This window comes from Pipistrellus hanaki (genome assembly GCF_964339955.1).
Source record: "Pipistrellus hanaki genome assembly, chromosome: 17".
Lineage (NCBI taxonomy): Eukaryota > Metazoa > Chordata > Mammalia > Chiroptera > Vespertilionidae > Pipistrellus > Pipistrellus hanaki.
This window is the reverse complement of record NC_140519.1, coordinates 40,723,042-40,740,935: the sequence shown is the minus strand read 5'-3', so window position 1 is coordinate 40,740,935 and position 17,894 is coordinate 40,723,042. Positions and strand designations below refer to the sequence as shown.

Here is a 17,894-nt window from a genome sequence, read left to right as displayed (position 1 = left end):
TATTTTTTCTTACTAAAGAAACTGTGTTTTTTTTTTTTTTGTTTTTTTTTAAATGATGTGGGGGTCATAAGAAAAAACGTAGGCATTTGAAGAAAACATAGGGTTTAAGAAATTTCAGAATAGAAACATTTAATAGTAACACCTCTTTCCTGAAGGCAGCGATTATAAGAAATCAGAAGAGTATCTAATCACATTCACCTGTCTCTGTCTGGAGAATAATGGTCATCCATGACACGGTGTCTATCCATTCGGCTAATTGTGTTATAATGGCCAGTGGTAGAGCGCGTCCCTCGAAGTCCCTGTTCCACATTCCGACTGAAATAGCAAGACCAATTAAATATACTCAAATCATAACCATAGGCTATTGATGAATACAGTAGAAAAAGACAAAAATTACTATCCTGTCAAGTTCAAGTTTTTTGTTTTGTTTTAACTAAGCAGTTGTCCCTCTGGCTAATGTCTACATAAATGCCAACCGGAGGTTGACAGTGAAGTTAGGAGATTAGTTCTAGAACAGAGACATAACATAAAACTAGGGCACTATTGATAAGGATAGTGATAGGATTATCAAAGCTATTAATTATATGGCTCTGAGATCTCTAGTAGTGATATTCAACGAGACAAAAATACCACTGGAAAAACGGATTAGTGTGGAGAAAACGAGTTCAGCATATTGCTTATAGACAATATATTGCCATATCCCATTTTTAGAGATAATGATTGCTTTAAAAAAATCTAAACTGAAGTATTTCTAATTGATCATGATGATTTTTTTAAGCTACTATTCTTTGTCTAGATCATCTATCTCCTATTCATGACAGAATAAGTCTGTTATATAAGCTCCTAATCGTATCACTCTATTGAGAGGTCTACCACATTTAAGAAATTATTTTTCAGAAAATAATTTTAGTTTCACTGTCAAACTGTTTAATTAACTCAACATCTTCAAATATTTTATTTATTTTATTATTATTATTTTTTTTAAATATATTTTATTGATTTTGTACAGAGAGGAAGGGAGAGAGATAGTTAGAAACATCGATGAGAGAGAGTCATCGATCAGCTGCCTCTTGCACACCCCCTACTGGGGATATGCCTGCAACCAAGGTACATGCCCCTGACCGGAATCGAACCTGGGACCTTTCAGTCCCCAAGCCGACGCTCTATCCTAGGGGTGTCGAACTCAATCAGAGAAGGGGCCAAAATGTAAAATCCAGCCTAAATCGCGGGCCGAATGGTTTACTGAACAGTCATAAACTGACAATGTCATAAACTGACAGCGGAGTGCAGTGATGACAGCGCGGTGCGGGCCACATTGCAAGGCCTGGCGGGCTGGATTTGGCCCGCGGGCCTTGTGTTTGACACATGTGCTCTATCCATTGAGCCAAACCGGTTTCGGCAACATCTTCAAATATTTTAAACTATGTTTATGAAGTCAATATATTACATTTCCTTTTTAATTTCTTCAATGTCTAAACTTAAGTAAACATTTTAAGTACTTAACATCCTTATAAATTAAGTAAGTTTTTAAATACAAACCTCAAGTTCTCTTAGATGGTTCATACCATACATCAAATTGAGATGATGATTAAAAATTCCAAGTCTAAAATTAATTCAATTATTCATTTATAATAGGAATCATAATGTTCAAATGTCAAAATTCAACATTTTCAAATTTATTAAATATTCAAGTATATAAATTGTGAATTATGCACATATTTACTAATGGCAAGCATATTAGTTCCATGGCTCTAACTATTAAGCCTTTCAGTACTTACCTGCATTGACCAGAGTTTTCCACGAGGCATAGACCTGGAGCTACAGATTTACTGAGCCATCCTTCCCTTTAACTCTTCTCACAATGGTTCCTCATTTTAAAGCGCATCATATGTTTATTTTTCCCCCTGTTCCTTAAGTTATCAATATCTCTTCCATTTATGAGTATAATAAGTTGGTCATAACTAGATCTGCTCAATATTGATAAGTGATTTCAAGCTGGATCCTGTTTATAATTTTGAACTCTTCCAATAAAATAATACATGGGTCTTCCAAAGTCATAGAGAAGACTATCTTTTACTTTATTCTCATTATGTAGGTTATTCAATAGCATCTTTGTTTCTCCTGAAGATACTTTTCCCATAAGAATTTTTTATCTTTAGAGGTTATTCCTGGTGTTTTACCACAGGTAGGCTTGTACCACCATCCTAGGAATAAAATGTGCATGCTATCTTACCTTTGTGGAGGAGGGACACTGGGTGACCATGACCTCGTCCTTCCTATAACATCTCCTCGGTGTGGAGACCCTGATGGTGAACAATGGTTGGATGACATTACTTGTTCTGGCACTGATAACGTTGAGCTTTGAAGGTCTCGGCCATTGTGTCGATAATCTAAAGGTGGAAAGATTAAGATGACAGTTACCTACACACGAAGTCCTTCTGTATTTCCTACTTTACTGAAAAATGTAAAATGCGGATGAAGCCGCAGCCTTTGAGTATGGTAAAGGTACAGTATAATACTAGGACAATAAAATACTCTGTAAATACTTAAAAAAGGATGACAAATACTCAAATACTTTTCTCAACGGATTATTAAATTATTCGCTATATACTTTAAACACAGGCAGAAAGAAAAATGTAGAAACAAGGAGGTTTTTTCTGATGTTGAAAAATAATGAACCCAGGATAAATACTGTGAATGATTCAGGTTTTCTAAGCACTATTCAGTAATAGAATAGAATAACAAATATACACTATTAAACTAAATAATAAAAATTCCTATAAAGTTCTTTTTCAAAAATACACTTCTTTAAACAAAATGGAAAAATAATAAAATGATCATATTTTTTGCCATTCTAAAAATAAAAGATGAAAGAATTGAGATGTGCCAAAAATGGCATCAAGATGAAGAAGTTCAAAACCTGAAAGACATTTTTTAGGATAAAGAAAACTGGAAAAATCAATTATTAAAAGAATAGAATACAGATATGATTTAATTAATAATTTAATACATAATTCACAATTTATAATAGAAAACTGTTATGATTCCCAAGCAAGAGGCCATGGGAAATATTTTTCAAAACCATTTTATTGAGGTTTAATTCACAAACCATAAAACATGTAAATTATCTTTTGCAGTTTTAGTAAAGTAATATATTGTTCACCCATAGTGCAAAAATAAAAACTAAAAGATAGTCATGGAATTTTTAAAAAATAATAGGTACTTTGATAGCATGTTAGCTGATGCGACTCGAACAAAAATTGCCAAACAAAAATTCTTGTCAATAATTGATGCAACTGTAGCATGTAGCATGTTTCTCCATGGTAAAATTAGTCATACCCTTGAAATCTGTTAAGTTAATTTACCTTCAAGAAGAAAAGAAACATTTTTATAATATTAAAGAGTAAACTGTGATATATTTTTCCCCGGTATTTTTTTTTTTAAGGCTACTTACCTAAATTTAAAATCATCAGATAATTTATAACAATACATTAGCAAATATTTTAAACTATAATGCCATAATTTCAAAAGTAGCTGCATCTGATACTTAACCAACAAAACAATGAAAAAAAATTAAAATACTTGAATAAGTATTTGACATATTTGGGTATGTGGATGATCTCAACAAGATTTTCTTCTCTTTCAGAGTATTAGCACAGTATGTAAAGAAGTTTTAATTATATAATAATTCCTCAAAATTACAGAAAAATCCTTATTATTTAGTAGTGTAAAGCAGGAAATTAATAAGAATTCACTTATTTAAAATATTTCCATATGAATATTCAATCTAACAATTGGTTCAGGTGTTCCAGCAATAAGAATTAATCAGGAGTTTAAATTCCCATAAGGTATTTTTGGGGGAGATGAGAAGGCAAGTTATTTCTTTCTCATTTTATCAGTCTATCTATCTATCTATTGGTAAATAATGATGAATTTACTCTTCCTGCTTATTCTAAAATATTTCTGAAATTCTTACCTGACACCACACCAATTCCATCATCACAGTCATAGTCAGAGATTTCACTGTCACTTATTCTCTTTGATCCTATAAAGCAAACAGCAATAATTAAAATTGGTATTTACTAAGGAAAAAATAGTAATCTCTCACCAACCTGAAAAATCAATGGAAGGACTTCTGAATGGAACTTGAGAATAAAAAATAGAGAGAGAAGGAAAGTCATGGGGAGCAGGCCTAAGCCATCAGTAGGACATCCTCTGAGGGCTCCTGAATTGCAGAGGGTGCTGGTCAGGTTGAGGGAAACCGCCCCCCCCACCCCATTACGAATTTTGTGCACCGGGCCTCTAGTGATAAATAAAAACAGTGTTGCTATTTCAAAAAAAAAAAAGAAAAAAATGACTTGTGTGGTCTACTTACATTTTGTTATTCATTAAATAGACTAAACTCCCTTATCAGAAAATAAATGCTTTCTTGTAGGTTTATAAAGCATTGAGATCTCATATTGTCTCAGATGTCTAAAGTAGCAATATTTGAACATTCTAGGAATTCCCTCCAATATTTGAAATGCCTTACAAACGTTTTTTTCTTGTTTTGCTTGTTTTTTAATCCCTGCCCTATGAGGACACAAAGTCTTTGTTGACAGTAACTGCATTCTTGTTTTTTTTCCTTCTAATGGTTAGGTAGCAGAAAATAATCTGAGATCATGTGGTCTCACTGAATAAATTCACTATTTTCCTTGTAAATTCTTATGTCATTAAACTTTAGACCCAATCAAATCTGAGGCTGTTATAGCTCCAACTGACATGAAAACTAGAATCATCTGACGACATCCAACAGACTGGGCATTTAAGGGTTTACATAATTAGGACTTAGATTCTAAACAGACTCAGAAGAGAGGAGGGATAACACAGATGAAGTTATTGAGAGATTTAAGGAGAACAGTGTAATGAAAATTAATATGCCAGGCACACCACAGAGCATAAAGATTACATGCTTCTAGTATTGGTCAAGAATCAGAACTGCCCCTGATATAAGATAATAATGACACCAGTAAAAAATATCTAGAGGTCTGTATATGTATATGTAATTTCCATCTAAGAGAAAATAAATTCAATTGGGTAGAGAATGAAAATAAATATTGGTCCCAAATCTGCGCAAATAGCTGAGATCCTGAAAAACTTAATTTTGAAATCATGTCTCTTTCATCTTATACCTAGCAACAGCATCATTTTGGTTTTGTCTCAATAATTGGTTTCCATTCACTCTTCTTTGAAGACTGGTGGTCATGGGCTGAATGAAAGTATAATAGGTATGATGTTTTCTATTTTAAAAAGTGAAAGGGTGATAATATAACGTTTTACTTAGTAAAGAATTATTTGAGAATTTTAAGAGATGAATCTAGTTGATATGTGACAAAGAATGAAGTATCAAATTAAAGAAATCTCTAATTGAACTTTTATAGTTCAATTGTTATGTAAACAGTTAATATCAAACAATAAATTTAGAAATGATTTGTCATGTTCAAAAGGAAGACTTTTACCTTAAGATGTTACACAACTTTAACTGAAAACAATAAAGAATATAAAACAATAAAGACTTAAACATCCAAATACACTTTCCAAAATAATGTTTCAGGAAAGTGAAGAATATCATTACTCATCAATGAGTCAAAAATAACTGTTTTATTCGGAGTCAGACTATGTATACTATAGACAGGTATAACCTCATCTTCATGTATCAAACAATTAAAAGATTCAATAACAGCTATGAAAACCCTGAGATACATGTTAATACCCATAAATGTATCTTCAAATTCCATGTCATATATATCATTCAAGATAATCCAATGAAGATATAATAAATTTTACTGAAAACTTACTTTGCAACCTCCGTGTTGGGCTCTCTCCATGGAGCTGTCTTCGTGGCATGTAGGGAGAAGGATGGGGAAGTGGGAAGGAAGAGACATCATGGGTCTGAAGTTTGTACCAATGTGGCTCATCATCTAACAATGCTGTTTCTAATTCAATTAAAATCTACAAAGCCAAGAGACAAAACACCGTTATATACCAATAATTCAGAAATTCTCTTAAAATATAACAGTAATGCTATTAGATCAAAAGCAAAGCCATGTTGCAAAGTTATTCATACATTTTGACAATAAATAAAATAAATAGTTATAATTTCTTAATTATTTAAAAGTTTTAAATATCTAAGAAATTTAAATAGACTAACCACCCACTGTTGTTGAATTTGCTATTATAGAAATAACAACTATTATTAAAAGTCTATAATAATACTAATATATTTTATAATTTACAAAGCATTTTCATTCATTAATTTAGCCTTTTCATAAACTCTAAATGGAGAGAGAAACCCAATTAGGAGGGTCTAATGTATATCAAAAACCATGTTATATGTTGTCTAAATTTTCTGGGGGGAAAACAACCTACTGTTTTGGTCTTGCTATTCAACTTTTACAAAAAAGAATAGCAAGGCTAAAAAAAGGTTTAAAAGAGCTTGTCTAAGCTCACATCAGCTGGTAAGTGAGAGAGGTATAACATGAATAAAATAAAACTCTGTTAAATATATGCTGCTAAGGATTCAAAACAGGATCATTTGATTTTTTTAAATGAAACATACTATAATATGCACCTTAAAATATAAATGTTTAATACATTTTAACAAGAAACCAATCCATAGAAATTAATAACTTTTTATTTTCTTTTAGGGTCAGGAGCAACGATGGCATCATTTATGCTTAGGAACATGAGAACTGCTATTGAGTGATGTCATTATTTACCTACAGGAGACAACAAAGCAAAACACCTAAGTTCTTTCATTCTTTCCAAATTTCCCCTAGTTATTTTCAGAGTGATAGGCCCTGTATTCCAAATTTTGACACATACACACACGCTCATTTAATCCTCATACTAACTCCTAGTATTCCCAGGTGGCTGAAGAGGAAATAGAACGAGAAACAGATTTAATAACTTGCTCAAGGACACGGGCTAGGAAGCAAACGTGCCACCAATGCAAGACCCACACAGCTGTCCCAGATGCTGCTCCCCACAACCATGCTCCCCTCCTTCCCAACTGGCTTGTTCCTCTGTGATTACCTCGCCACTGACATCCAGTGTCATATTTCTGCAGATGGTTGGTTTTCCCATGAGGTCCCCATTGCATTTACTCAGGAAAACGAAGCACATTGAAAAGTGCTGAAAGCAGGTAACTTAGTGTGTCAATAGCTGAAGAACTGCCTCTCAGCTTGCCCCTCTCCAGCTAAGTAATTCTCCACACGGCACTAAAATATTCTTCTCAAATCCAATAGGATCAAGCCACTCTCTTCCTTAAATCTATCATTGGTTCCCACTACCCACCGGATACAATCCCAACTTTTTAATGGGACGGAGTAAGGGACACAACCTGGTGCCAATTTAACCTTCAGGTCTCATTTCTTACCACTTTCCCTTCCAGCTTCAGTGCAGTTGTCAAGATCCCCCCCCCGCCACACACACACACACAACTCTAGTGTCTTGTTAGTCCCTCTTCGGAAATTTCAGGCCCCTGGACCACGTGCCTCTCCTTTGCACAGCAAGTATGTACATGTTCCTATGGCATTGCTCTGCCTCAGCATTTGCCATACCGTATTATAACTGCCTATTCACTCATCTGTATCCGCAGTGGGTTATACATTCCTTCAGGAAGTAACATGATGCTGTATTCACCTTGGAAGCATCAGAGCCTAGCATATTACAGGTATATTACAAAGCTTAAACAAAATCCAGGACGAAATGACTGAACTGAGAGCAGTATGATTGGTTCAGTCAACTAAAATGATATGCGCACATTATAAAACAGCAATATATATTTGTGAAACTCTATCGTTCAACAATGAGACATGAGAATACAGTAAGAATAAACATGTGAATATTGTCACGGAGTTCTTAGAGCCGTTGTTTTTTTTATGACATCAATAAATTCTGTCTTAAAACAGTAGCTAAACCCATTCCATTAAATAAACCATGTTTACTTTTCAGATATTCAAAATAGAGACTTTTACTGACGGTCATATTAAAAAAACAAAACAAAAAACATAGTAGGGGATGAACAGTTTAAGCTTTAAAATAACTCCAGGTACCTCTCCTAAGAATTCACTTTCTTCCTCTCGAACTCGAGCTTGATCCCAAAGGGTAATCTCCAGCATTCGTTCCCGAAATTCTCTTCGGTGGACTGGAGAATAAATGAATGTTTGGTTCCATTTGGGTTCCAATGTTTTCTTCACAGTTTTCGTTCTTCTTTTGTTTTTATCACTAGGAGAAAATTAGAATATATGAACTTATATAAAACTTCATTTTAAATTTGCCACAAAATTATCAATGTAAAATTTCTCAGGAAAGAGGTCAAGTTTTGCCACAAATTTATCAAAAATTTCAATCTTTAAAATTACTATTAAAATTTGTAAGTTGTGTAGTTATATCACGTATGTGTATTGACTCAATAATAGCAACATTTCAATTGAGTTGGAAATTTTCCCATCAGATAATTAAATACCTTTCTCAAAATCTAAATAAGACTACAGAATCTTATTCCTAACTGCCCAGTTGAAAGCCTTCCAAATGCTAATTAACCAAAGACACTTCATATGCTATTCACTTAGACTGCCAGAGTCTCATTTGACAAAAACTCAAGTAAACTGTGATGTTCACCACTTCACTGTGATAGTTTTCTCTCACTCCAGTCCTTCTAAAATTCTAACTAATATTTTAAAGCATCTACTTCTATTCCATCCAGTAAAGAAAGAATTATGAAACTCCGTCAAGAGACAAAGTTCCTTCCATGAAAGACAGAAAGAAAGGTTTATTTGGTGGGAGCCTTGCTGTCTAATTTAAGAATGGTCTACACGGCCATCTGAAAGGGAATAGGTCGTGAGCCTTGACTTCCTCCTAAGGAGTGCGAAAGCTCTAAAGAAGAGCTATTTCAGAAGGGATTTCTTCTGTCCTGGGAGGGAGGGAGACTGGATAACCTCTGGTGTTGCAGATCTCTTTGCAATTTAATAAGGCAAACTGAAGTGTAACCTAGATTTAACACTCTAGTCATGGATGTCCTCTTCCTCCATCCCAGTTCAAAGTGTCTCCCAGTCCAAAAGACAACCCTAAGTTGTTAGAGAACAGCTATCCTCAAGCAAACTTTGTGAAATAAAATGAGACAGCAAATAACTTCTGACAATTTTAGGTCTTGGCATATTTTCTGAGAAATTCCTATGACAACTTTCAAATGTGTATCCTACGATGGAAGGCCTTTCTTAACGTCTGTTCATCCTCGTCATCTTTTTCTGAGCTGAAATGGTTCTTCAGAGGATACTCTGGCATCCAAAGCAGCCTGGCTGACTTAAACGAAGTAAGTGAGGACCCCAAAGTGGAGACGCATATTTAAGAACACATTGGGAATGGTCACTTCCAACCTGAGAGAAAGGAGCAGACCTTGGGAATGCCCTGCCCCGGTGGCAGGAGGCAGAACAAGATGGGGAGGTAACACTGGGCCGTCACTTCTTTCTTTTCCCAGGTCCTATGGAATAACCTCTTTTACCTCTCATGTGCCTGACATTTATGGCGATGAGCACATAATGTTTTATAAGCTTTTCCTCCAATCCTAATTCCTCTATTTAAATCGGGGTAGAACAATATTGTTTACGTTGATGAGCAAAGACATACAATATGATGACCCATGAAGAAGCTGATTCTGGGCCAAAGGGTAAATTCCCTTGAGCACATGGGGTGGTGAAATAAAAAGTACACTCACTAATTTTACAGAATTTAAAGAAATCATACCTTTGCCCGAGAAAATGGAAATTATAGAGGAATACAATGAATGATACCTTTTAGAACCATTTCTAGCATTTGCCTCTGCAGTGCGTTGAAAGAAGGCAAATTTTTCTTAAGTTTGATAAACAGAAACATATTCTTTAAGAAGTAAGCCACACACCCAAAAATAAATATGCAATAAAATAATATATATATTATAGATATTTGATATACATTTTAAAAATAATCTGAAAGTATCTATTGTCACTTTTTTGAATCCTGAGAATTATTATGCTTATGTTAAACTTCGTAAGTATCTGAAAGGTATGATGCAGAATAAAAACACTCATTGATACCAACATTTCTCACTAACTTTCAAAAACATTTATTTTTCTTTCATATCCCTACCTTCTGTCTGGAAGGAAGTAAATTTTCACGTAAGGATTCCTTGGCCTCCCATCTTCCCTGGAAGGGAGATCCTTGGCTCCCAAAATTGTAACTATTAGTTGGTGACCAACCTTGTCAAACCACAGTTTTATCTGAAAAGCAAAAATATTCATTTGTCAGCTCAAACATTTACTACGTTAAAATCATTTTTATGTCCTCATCTTCAGTCACCACATTCTCTTACATTAAATACTGGCAGAGGATATAAATTTCATTCAGTAAATTGCATTTAGTTAAAATAGAGGGATATGCTTTAATAACTTCAATGAATAGAGGAATTAATCCAAATATGCCATTTTGATTCATAATTACTTGGAATTTTTTTTATCCTAATTTGATTGCTTATTAGCATGCACATAATAATTATACTACCATAACTAAGGACTGTCTATGCAATGACTGCTGAGTTTTAATGCAAGAAATCACTGTAGTTCATTTTGGCTCCCCTACAACAGTAAGCTCAAATAAATGCTCAAAATGAACTGAATACAGAGTAACTTTTTTATACGGCATTCATAGGGAATGTTTAAGCACATGTTTTATGGGATTCCACAGCAGAAGACGTTTCCAGGATTATAAGCACCAGTAAATTACTAGTAGCTTTAGTCAAGAGACTCCTTAAGTTTGTATTTAAAACTATTATAAATTAATGTCTTTAAGTTTTTCTTCGATATAACGTCTCTTTTTTTGTTTGTGATGTGAATATAGCACATCCTTAGAAAATAATTAGGGTGGATGTTTTGAGATGTGGAAATGTGAATAATTTCCTTATGCCTTAATTAGGAATTGGAACTTCAGATCCAGCTGCAGAATTAATTTGATGTAACTACTGTCACCTCCCACACACGTACCTCACCCTTCCACACCTAGCTGGCTGATTTGACTCTGTCAAGATCTATAACTGTCGCTCTGACCCACAAATTGGTTCAGAACTCACGTAATACTATCTTGAAATTGATACTGAATCAAAAATTTTAAATTTGGGAATAAAAGGTATTTGTAGAACCTGTATTTTATGGTTTATATATACACACCATAAAAATATCTAATCCTTTCGCTTGAATATAGGTGTTGCAGTCATTAACAAAACTTAAATATACATCTCATGTCAGTCCTTCCTTCTCTTCTCCAAAGCGGACAGTCAGGTCTGGGCCAGGCTAGCAGGGCGTGTTGCCTCCCTCACTTTGTAGGTTAGGGAATGAGAAGCCGAGCAGGAGAAGAGGAAGACAGATGGACCAGAAGCGTATATAAAATTATTTATATGTTTGTTTTTTGTTTGTTTGTTTTTGTCGAATAGAATCAGCCCTCTTATAGAACTACAGGAGAACTGTTTAAAATTTTTAAATTGTCATTATTGCTCTCTCAGTTGTGCTAGGTCCTTGTGTTCCATCTTGCTGCTGCGTAATAAAAAGTTTCCATCACAGAGCTGCGCCTTTTGGACAGACAAGCTAGTCCGGGGTTCGCTCCTGCATCGGGGTTGCCTGGTTGACTTGGGAAGAAGCTAAAAATTCCTGTGGCCCACCTCTCACCTACGGAATCAGAACAGGGCCCAGGAATTACCATGTTAACAAAGTTGTCCAATTCCCAGGGACATTACAGTGGGAGAACCATGGCCTTAGGTCATGGGATCAACCTGAAAGCAGAGCCTCTCGCATTTGAAGGAGAAAGAAGGTCACATATTTGCTTGCCTAACAACATCAGAAAGCAGATCCAGAGGAGGGGAAATGGGGAAAGGACTGAGTTGTTCTGGAAAAAGACATGGAGAGGGAACAAAACAGAACGGTAGGAGATGACTGTCCTAGGTATGACATGAAACAGATGTTTGCAGATAACATGCAGCATGGTTCCTCTGAAATGTGTGATCAAAACCAGATTAACTTCTGATATTCTCTATTGTCTACAGAAATAAAAAAGCCAATTGCTTTGTTTTTCCATGATATTAAAAATTCAATAGTAGATGCCTTAAGGAGAAAAAAAACCTCTAAAAAGCTAAAAATAATTTTCCAAAAAACGTTACACTTAAGAAACAAAGAAACAATGATCATTATTAGACTACACTGATTTCTGTGAGGTTTTTTTTTTTTTTTTTTTTTTAAAGATTGACACTAAGCACTTGAAGCCATCGCCACAGGCAATACTTTTACTCCTTTGAAATCATTACAGCTAAACATCTGAGATATATATTTCAAATGTTTGGTAAAGAGTATTCTTTTTAGATTTTCTTATGCCATGGAAAGTAAGAAATAGCATTTATCAGTAGTATTCATTTTTATACAAACAGATATTAGGCATATAACTTCCATATTTTTATACTATGTAAGAACTTACTGAATTAAACGTTACAAGTATATAAACGTTTAAGTATATAGATATGAAACAGGCACATTTTAATTTTAATGATTTTTATCACAATTACACTTTTTAATAAACTCTCTTAAACTGGGCATCTGATCAATAGCTTCAATTTTCATTTTATATTACAGGACTTGCATAGAAGTTTTTAATATATATTCAGTTCACACTATGTAATCATTTTATTACCTAGGTTATTTTATCTCATTTTGAAATTTTTTATCTGTGCTTTTTAAATGAATGCTTCGTATATCTGTTGATTCTCCAAAATATAACAAATGTATTTCACAATTCTAAAAATGACATATGTCTTTATCTTTACCTCATTTTCATTAATAAAACTCCTGGTATTATTTTAATTGTTTTAACATAATTATCATTCCAGCTTTCCAGCTTAACCATGTAAATATTTTTAAATTCCCTAAGCAGAACCTGAGTAGCACAAGTAAATATTTTATAATATAATATTAAATAGAACAATTTTCATTTTAAATATTTAAACTAAATTAGCATTACTCAAAACCAGCAATAACCACAAAAAATACATGCAGCAAAGCAAGGAAAGCATACTGCTACCTTTTAAAAAAAACTATATTGATATTACTTTACCATATAAGGGTTTCCTAATGAAAAGAGGCAAACAACTTGTACCCAATTATTACAGAAAGATTAAATGAAATTACAATTACAAAGTGTAACCAAAATAAACCAAACACATTTAATTGGGGATTGTGATTTTGTTCTTTCAAAGTAATAAACTTTCCAAATGTTGAACCTTATATATAATGGGCATAAAATTCATATTTTCAATAAGGTACAAATTTATTTGCCAATCTCCTCAAGGAGTTATCGTTTGGAAAATGCAAACATATGTAGATGTCAAGTGACATAATGAATGATTTAAAGAGACAGCAACCTTGCATAAAAAAGGCAAATATAAACAATTAGATAAAATTTTTTTTTTTGATGTTACATATATAAGTAGAATCTACATTAAATGTCACTTTGAACCTATGACTTTTAGGATTCAGTTCATCATATGAAATCACTGACAAAAACTGTCTCCTTAAATTTTTATCGTATTTTAATCCCCATGCAGAATTTTACAAGCTGGCTCATAAAATGAATAGAAAGTCAATAATATGACTTGGAGCAACATACCAAAACATGTTTTCCTACTATGCATTTTCCAAAGACATACAGAAAAGGGGTAAGACACAGCTTTAGTTTCTATCAGGCAGACAAGGCCTTTACCTGAACCCTAGGAACAAAAGGCGTTGTTCTTCTACTAAGGCTTTGGCTCTGGTAAGCAAAATTAAAGAAAAAAGCAATAAAACAAAACCAAAAGGACAACACGCTGGAACTCAAAGACCAAAGTAAAAACAAACACGTATGACTACCCCTCAAATATCATTTCCCCACGGCAATCTACATCTATATTAAGTACATCAATGTAATGAATCAAGTAATTTTGCCAAAATATATAAAATCTTAGAATTTTAAAATCAGTTTTTTAAGTGCAATAAAAACAACAGGAATTAGGACATAATGTAAAATAACATTCAGTGTCATAAACTCTGAAAGAACAATTATAAACGGAACCCAATAGGCAAGAAGTTTCAGGTTTCGCCCTTACACACACGATATAGGAAAAAAAAATCACAGTCTACATGACATGAGATAAGAATGCATTTTAGAATTATTAGTGAAAAGACATTTTTATAAGGAATTGTGACTTGCTCAAAACGATATGTCTAACAAAAGTCTAAAAAACATTAGTCAAGTTGGCTTAGCGTTGATTGTTAAAAGAATAAACACAGTCAGATAAAAGTATGCTGGAATGCACTGGATGAATTATCAGGGGTCTTCAAACTACGGCCCGCGGGCCACATGCGGCCCGCAGGGGAGTCTGATCCGGCCCGCCAGGTTTTTTGGGCAGTGAGCGCAGCCGAGGTGTTACAGTAGGAATTAGTAGTTCATATAGTCCGGCCCTCCAGCTCTCTGAGGGACCGTGATCTGGCCCCCACTTTAAAAAGTTTGAGGACCCCTGAATTAGGTAATTCAAACTTTTAAGAATTTACACCATTTTCAGACATTTATTATGAACCACTTGAGATAATCATACCTATTAATGAAAATATGTATCTTATTTATTTTTATTTATTTAGTTCTCTATATTTTTCTAAGCATTTACTGGCAGTTCATTGCAAGTTTATTGCCTCCAATAACACTAGGTGGTTGTCAGTACTATTTCCAATTTGTAGATAAGGAAAGAGAAACAGAACATCAAGAAAAAGGCTAGATACTCAAACAAAAGGTAAGATACTGTAAAGGTAGAAGATAGAGCCTACCTCTGATTAAATCACTCTATTTCTTAGTCCTTGAGTGAAATCAAATTTCAATTCTCTTTTGACTTATTTTGTTTTCATTTGAAACTGTTTCCAACCAAAACACCACAACAATCAGAACTGTGAGCGTTTATTAAGGCAGGCCCACAGTTAAATCAGGAACAAAATCAGATGCATATCTCTGGGTTTGGAAATAGATTTCAAGGCATTTAATTTTGCTTTTCACCAAAATTCCATTCCATTCCTTACATTTCTCATGGGGGTTTCTCTTATCTAATTCCTCTTCTAGATGGGAGGACTTAATAGGGACTAGGCGGACTGCCCAATGTACCTATCATCAGACTTACACTTTGTAAGACATAAATCTAAGACCTACAAGGAAAGAAGACCTTGAAAGTAGACTACCATTCAATCATGAGTCATCCTCATTCTCTCTCTCCAAGAACAAAGGAGTCCCAAATCTAAGCTGTCTTCCTTTTGGTGTGGAAACACATCCAAAGGAAGAAAGAAATGTTTAGATATGGAGTGTGGTACTGACCCTTGTCTGCACAACTCTAGATGGATAATTCTCCAGCAAATGGGGAAGGGATGTATGAAATGCATATAGATTAACTAGGTACACTAAAGTAAAGAACGAATGCCCGGCCTGGTTTGGCTCAGTGGATAGAGTGTTGGCCAGAGGACTGAATGGTCCCAGGTTCAATTCTGGTCAAGCGCACATACCTCGGCTGCATGCTTGATTCCTGCAGAGGCAACCAATCGATGTATCTCTCTCACATCGATGTTTCGCTCTCTCTGTCTCTCCTTCTTCCTTCCACTCTCTCTAAACATCAATGTAAAAATATCTTCAGATGAGGATTTAGGAAAAGAAAAAAGAAAAGTTCTAACAAAATACTTTATTTAGTAGATTTTATTTTTCTTGCCCTCTCACCTGCTCTATCTGTTTTACACCAAAAATATCAAAATGATGGAAGTAAATATTACTTAATAAACTAAAAAATTACTTTAAACGAAACAGTACTTTAAAGTAAACTAACCTTTAAGGCAAACATTATCACCCTTCTAAAATGATCTCAAAAGGGCAACACGTGGAATTCTGAAATCAACTGTCTAAATTCTATGGCAATTTAAATAATCTTCACCGGTAAGTTCACACTTTAGACTTGGCTATGAAAACATATTTTAACTTATTAGTGTTCTTAAATGAGTTGAAATTCAAATTCGACAAAATCATTTTAAAGTGTGTGATCCAAAGGCACTTAGTGCAAGCACAGTGCTTTGCAACCATCCCCTCCCTCTACTTTCAAACCTTTTTCATGGGCCCATAGGGTATCATTCACCTGTTACGTAACCACTCCCTGTGCCCCCATCGTCCTAATTCCTGGCAACCACTAAGCAAGAATGCCCAAAGGTAAAATGCAAGGATACAGAAATTGTGATGCTGCCCTGTGAGTTTCTAGGGGTGTTACCAAAGGATGATACACGTGGACACACATTTTCCAACCTCTACATCATTCCAGCATACCAACACTGCCTCCAGTTGGCAGAAACAGGATTAAATAGAAAGGGAAAGAGTACATCCAAAGGGTACATTGCTCATGTTTTCCTGCCTGCAGAGAATAAGTATAAAGTTAACTTTCATGAGGATAAAATGCATGTTTATCCTGTTCACGGTTGTATTCCCAGCTGCTACAGGTAATATTATGGCTGAACTGGAATCAGACCTTAACATATATTTTTTAAGTAGATAATTGGAGGTAATTTGGCCAAAATATTTTTTGGGGAAATTTGGGCAATAGATCTCAAGAACCGTAAAATTTTCTTTTCCTTTTATATTTCAATTTTAATTCTGGAAAGTTATCCCAACAAATATTTTGTCCTAACAAAAATATGCAAGATTTATATCAAAGAATTTCCATGGCATCATTATTTATAACATAAATGAGAATCAAAATCTCCCATTATAACAAATTAAGTTAAAAATGGGGTAATAAATAGGTATTAAAATCATATTAAACAAATTTTTTTAAGTTTAAGGAAAAACTGTACAATATTAGTAAAAAGAAAAAGGTTTCCAAATAGTATACATGAATTTGTTAGTTTTGTTTAAAAAATGATATGTACTATATGAATAGTCATCTTTTAGTGGCAGGATTATAAGTGATTTTTATTATTTATTTATTTATCTACACTTTCTAGAATTACAACAACAAATATTATATTTGTAAAGATTATTATCTTATTGGAACATACACATTCTAACTCATAAGAAAATGATAAAATGGTACATATTTAAAACTAGAAGTCCTATGCACAAAGATTCATGCAAGAATGGGCCTTTCTGCCCCTGGCTGCCGGCACCACCTTTGCTCTGGCCGGAGCTGTCTTTCAGCCTTCCCATGCTGCACAGAGGCTTGGAGTGGTTAGGGTGGTGGGTTAATTTGCATACTCACTCCTGATTGGCTGGTGGGCATCATGAAGGTATGGTCAATTATCACATTACTCTTTTATTAGTGTAGATTATAATTACATCGACTTTAAACTGGCATCATTTATAAATTTAAATACTATAACTTTATAACATTATAAATATATGTAAAACATTTTTGTTTATATTTCCCCTAAATATTTAACAGTGTTACCTTTTTACTGTATTCATTTTGAACCATGAGGAAAAATCGAAGAATATGAAATTTGTCTAAATCTTTCCTAGTCCAATTTGTAATAGGGCCTTGGGATTTTTAGATGAGGTAACAAAGTGGTACTTATGGAAATATAATTTCCACTCCTCCGTCCTTCACCAACTGAAGCCAATTACACACACACACACACACACACACACACACACACACACTTATTTGTATACTGGCATTATCCAGCTACCCGGAACATTACTTAAAGATGAACTATTTAAATACAGCCATAAAAAAAGAAAAACAGCTTTTATTACCACTTCCTAAAAGGTGGGGAAAAAAGATATATATATAT

General features: G+C 34.1%; 1 protein-coding gene across 50 annotated transcripts in view; it reads right to left on the bottom strand.

Annotated features, from left to right (window-relative positions):
* Positions 1-17,894, bottom strand: part of RIMS2 (regulating synaptic membrane exocytosis 2) — a gene marked incomplete at its 5' end in the record, with an annotated part of 298,413 nt that overhangs the window by 137,680 nt on the left and 142,839 nt on the right. For 25 of the 50 annotated variants that reach the window (XM_084864496.1, XM_084864498.1, XM_084864492.1 and 22 more), the window contains 7 exons: positions 199-315; positions 2,234-2,390; positions 3,977-4,045; positions 5,838-5,991; positions 8,097-8,268; positions 10,168-10,298; positions 13,813-13,860. In XM_084864496.1, coding sequence (XP_084720622.1) covers positions 199-315; positions 2,234-2,390; positions 3,977-4,045; positions 5,838-5,991; positions 8,097-8,268; positions 10,168-10,298; positions 13,813-13,860 — 848 coding nt within the window. The remainder of the gene's footprint in view (positions 1-198; positions 316-2,233; positions 2,391-3,976; positions 4,046-5,837; positions 5,992-8,096; positions 8,269-10,167; positions 10,299-13,812; positions 13,861-17,894) is intronic. The other 25 variants (XM_084864512.1, XM_084864513.1, XM_084864501.1 and 22 more) reach the window with 1 other exon arrangement.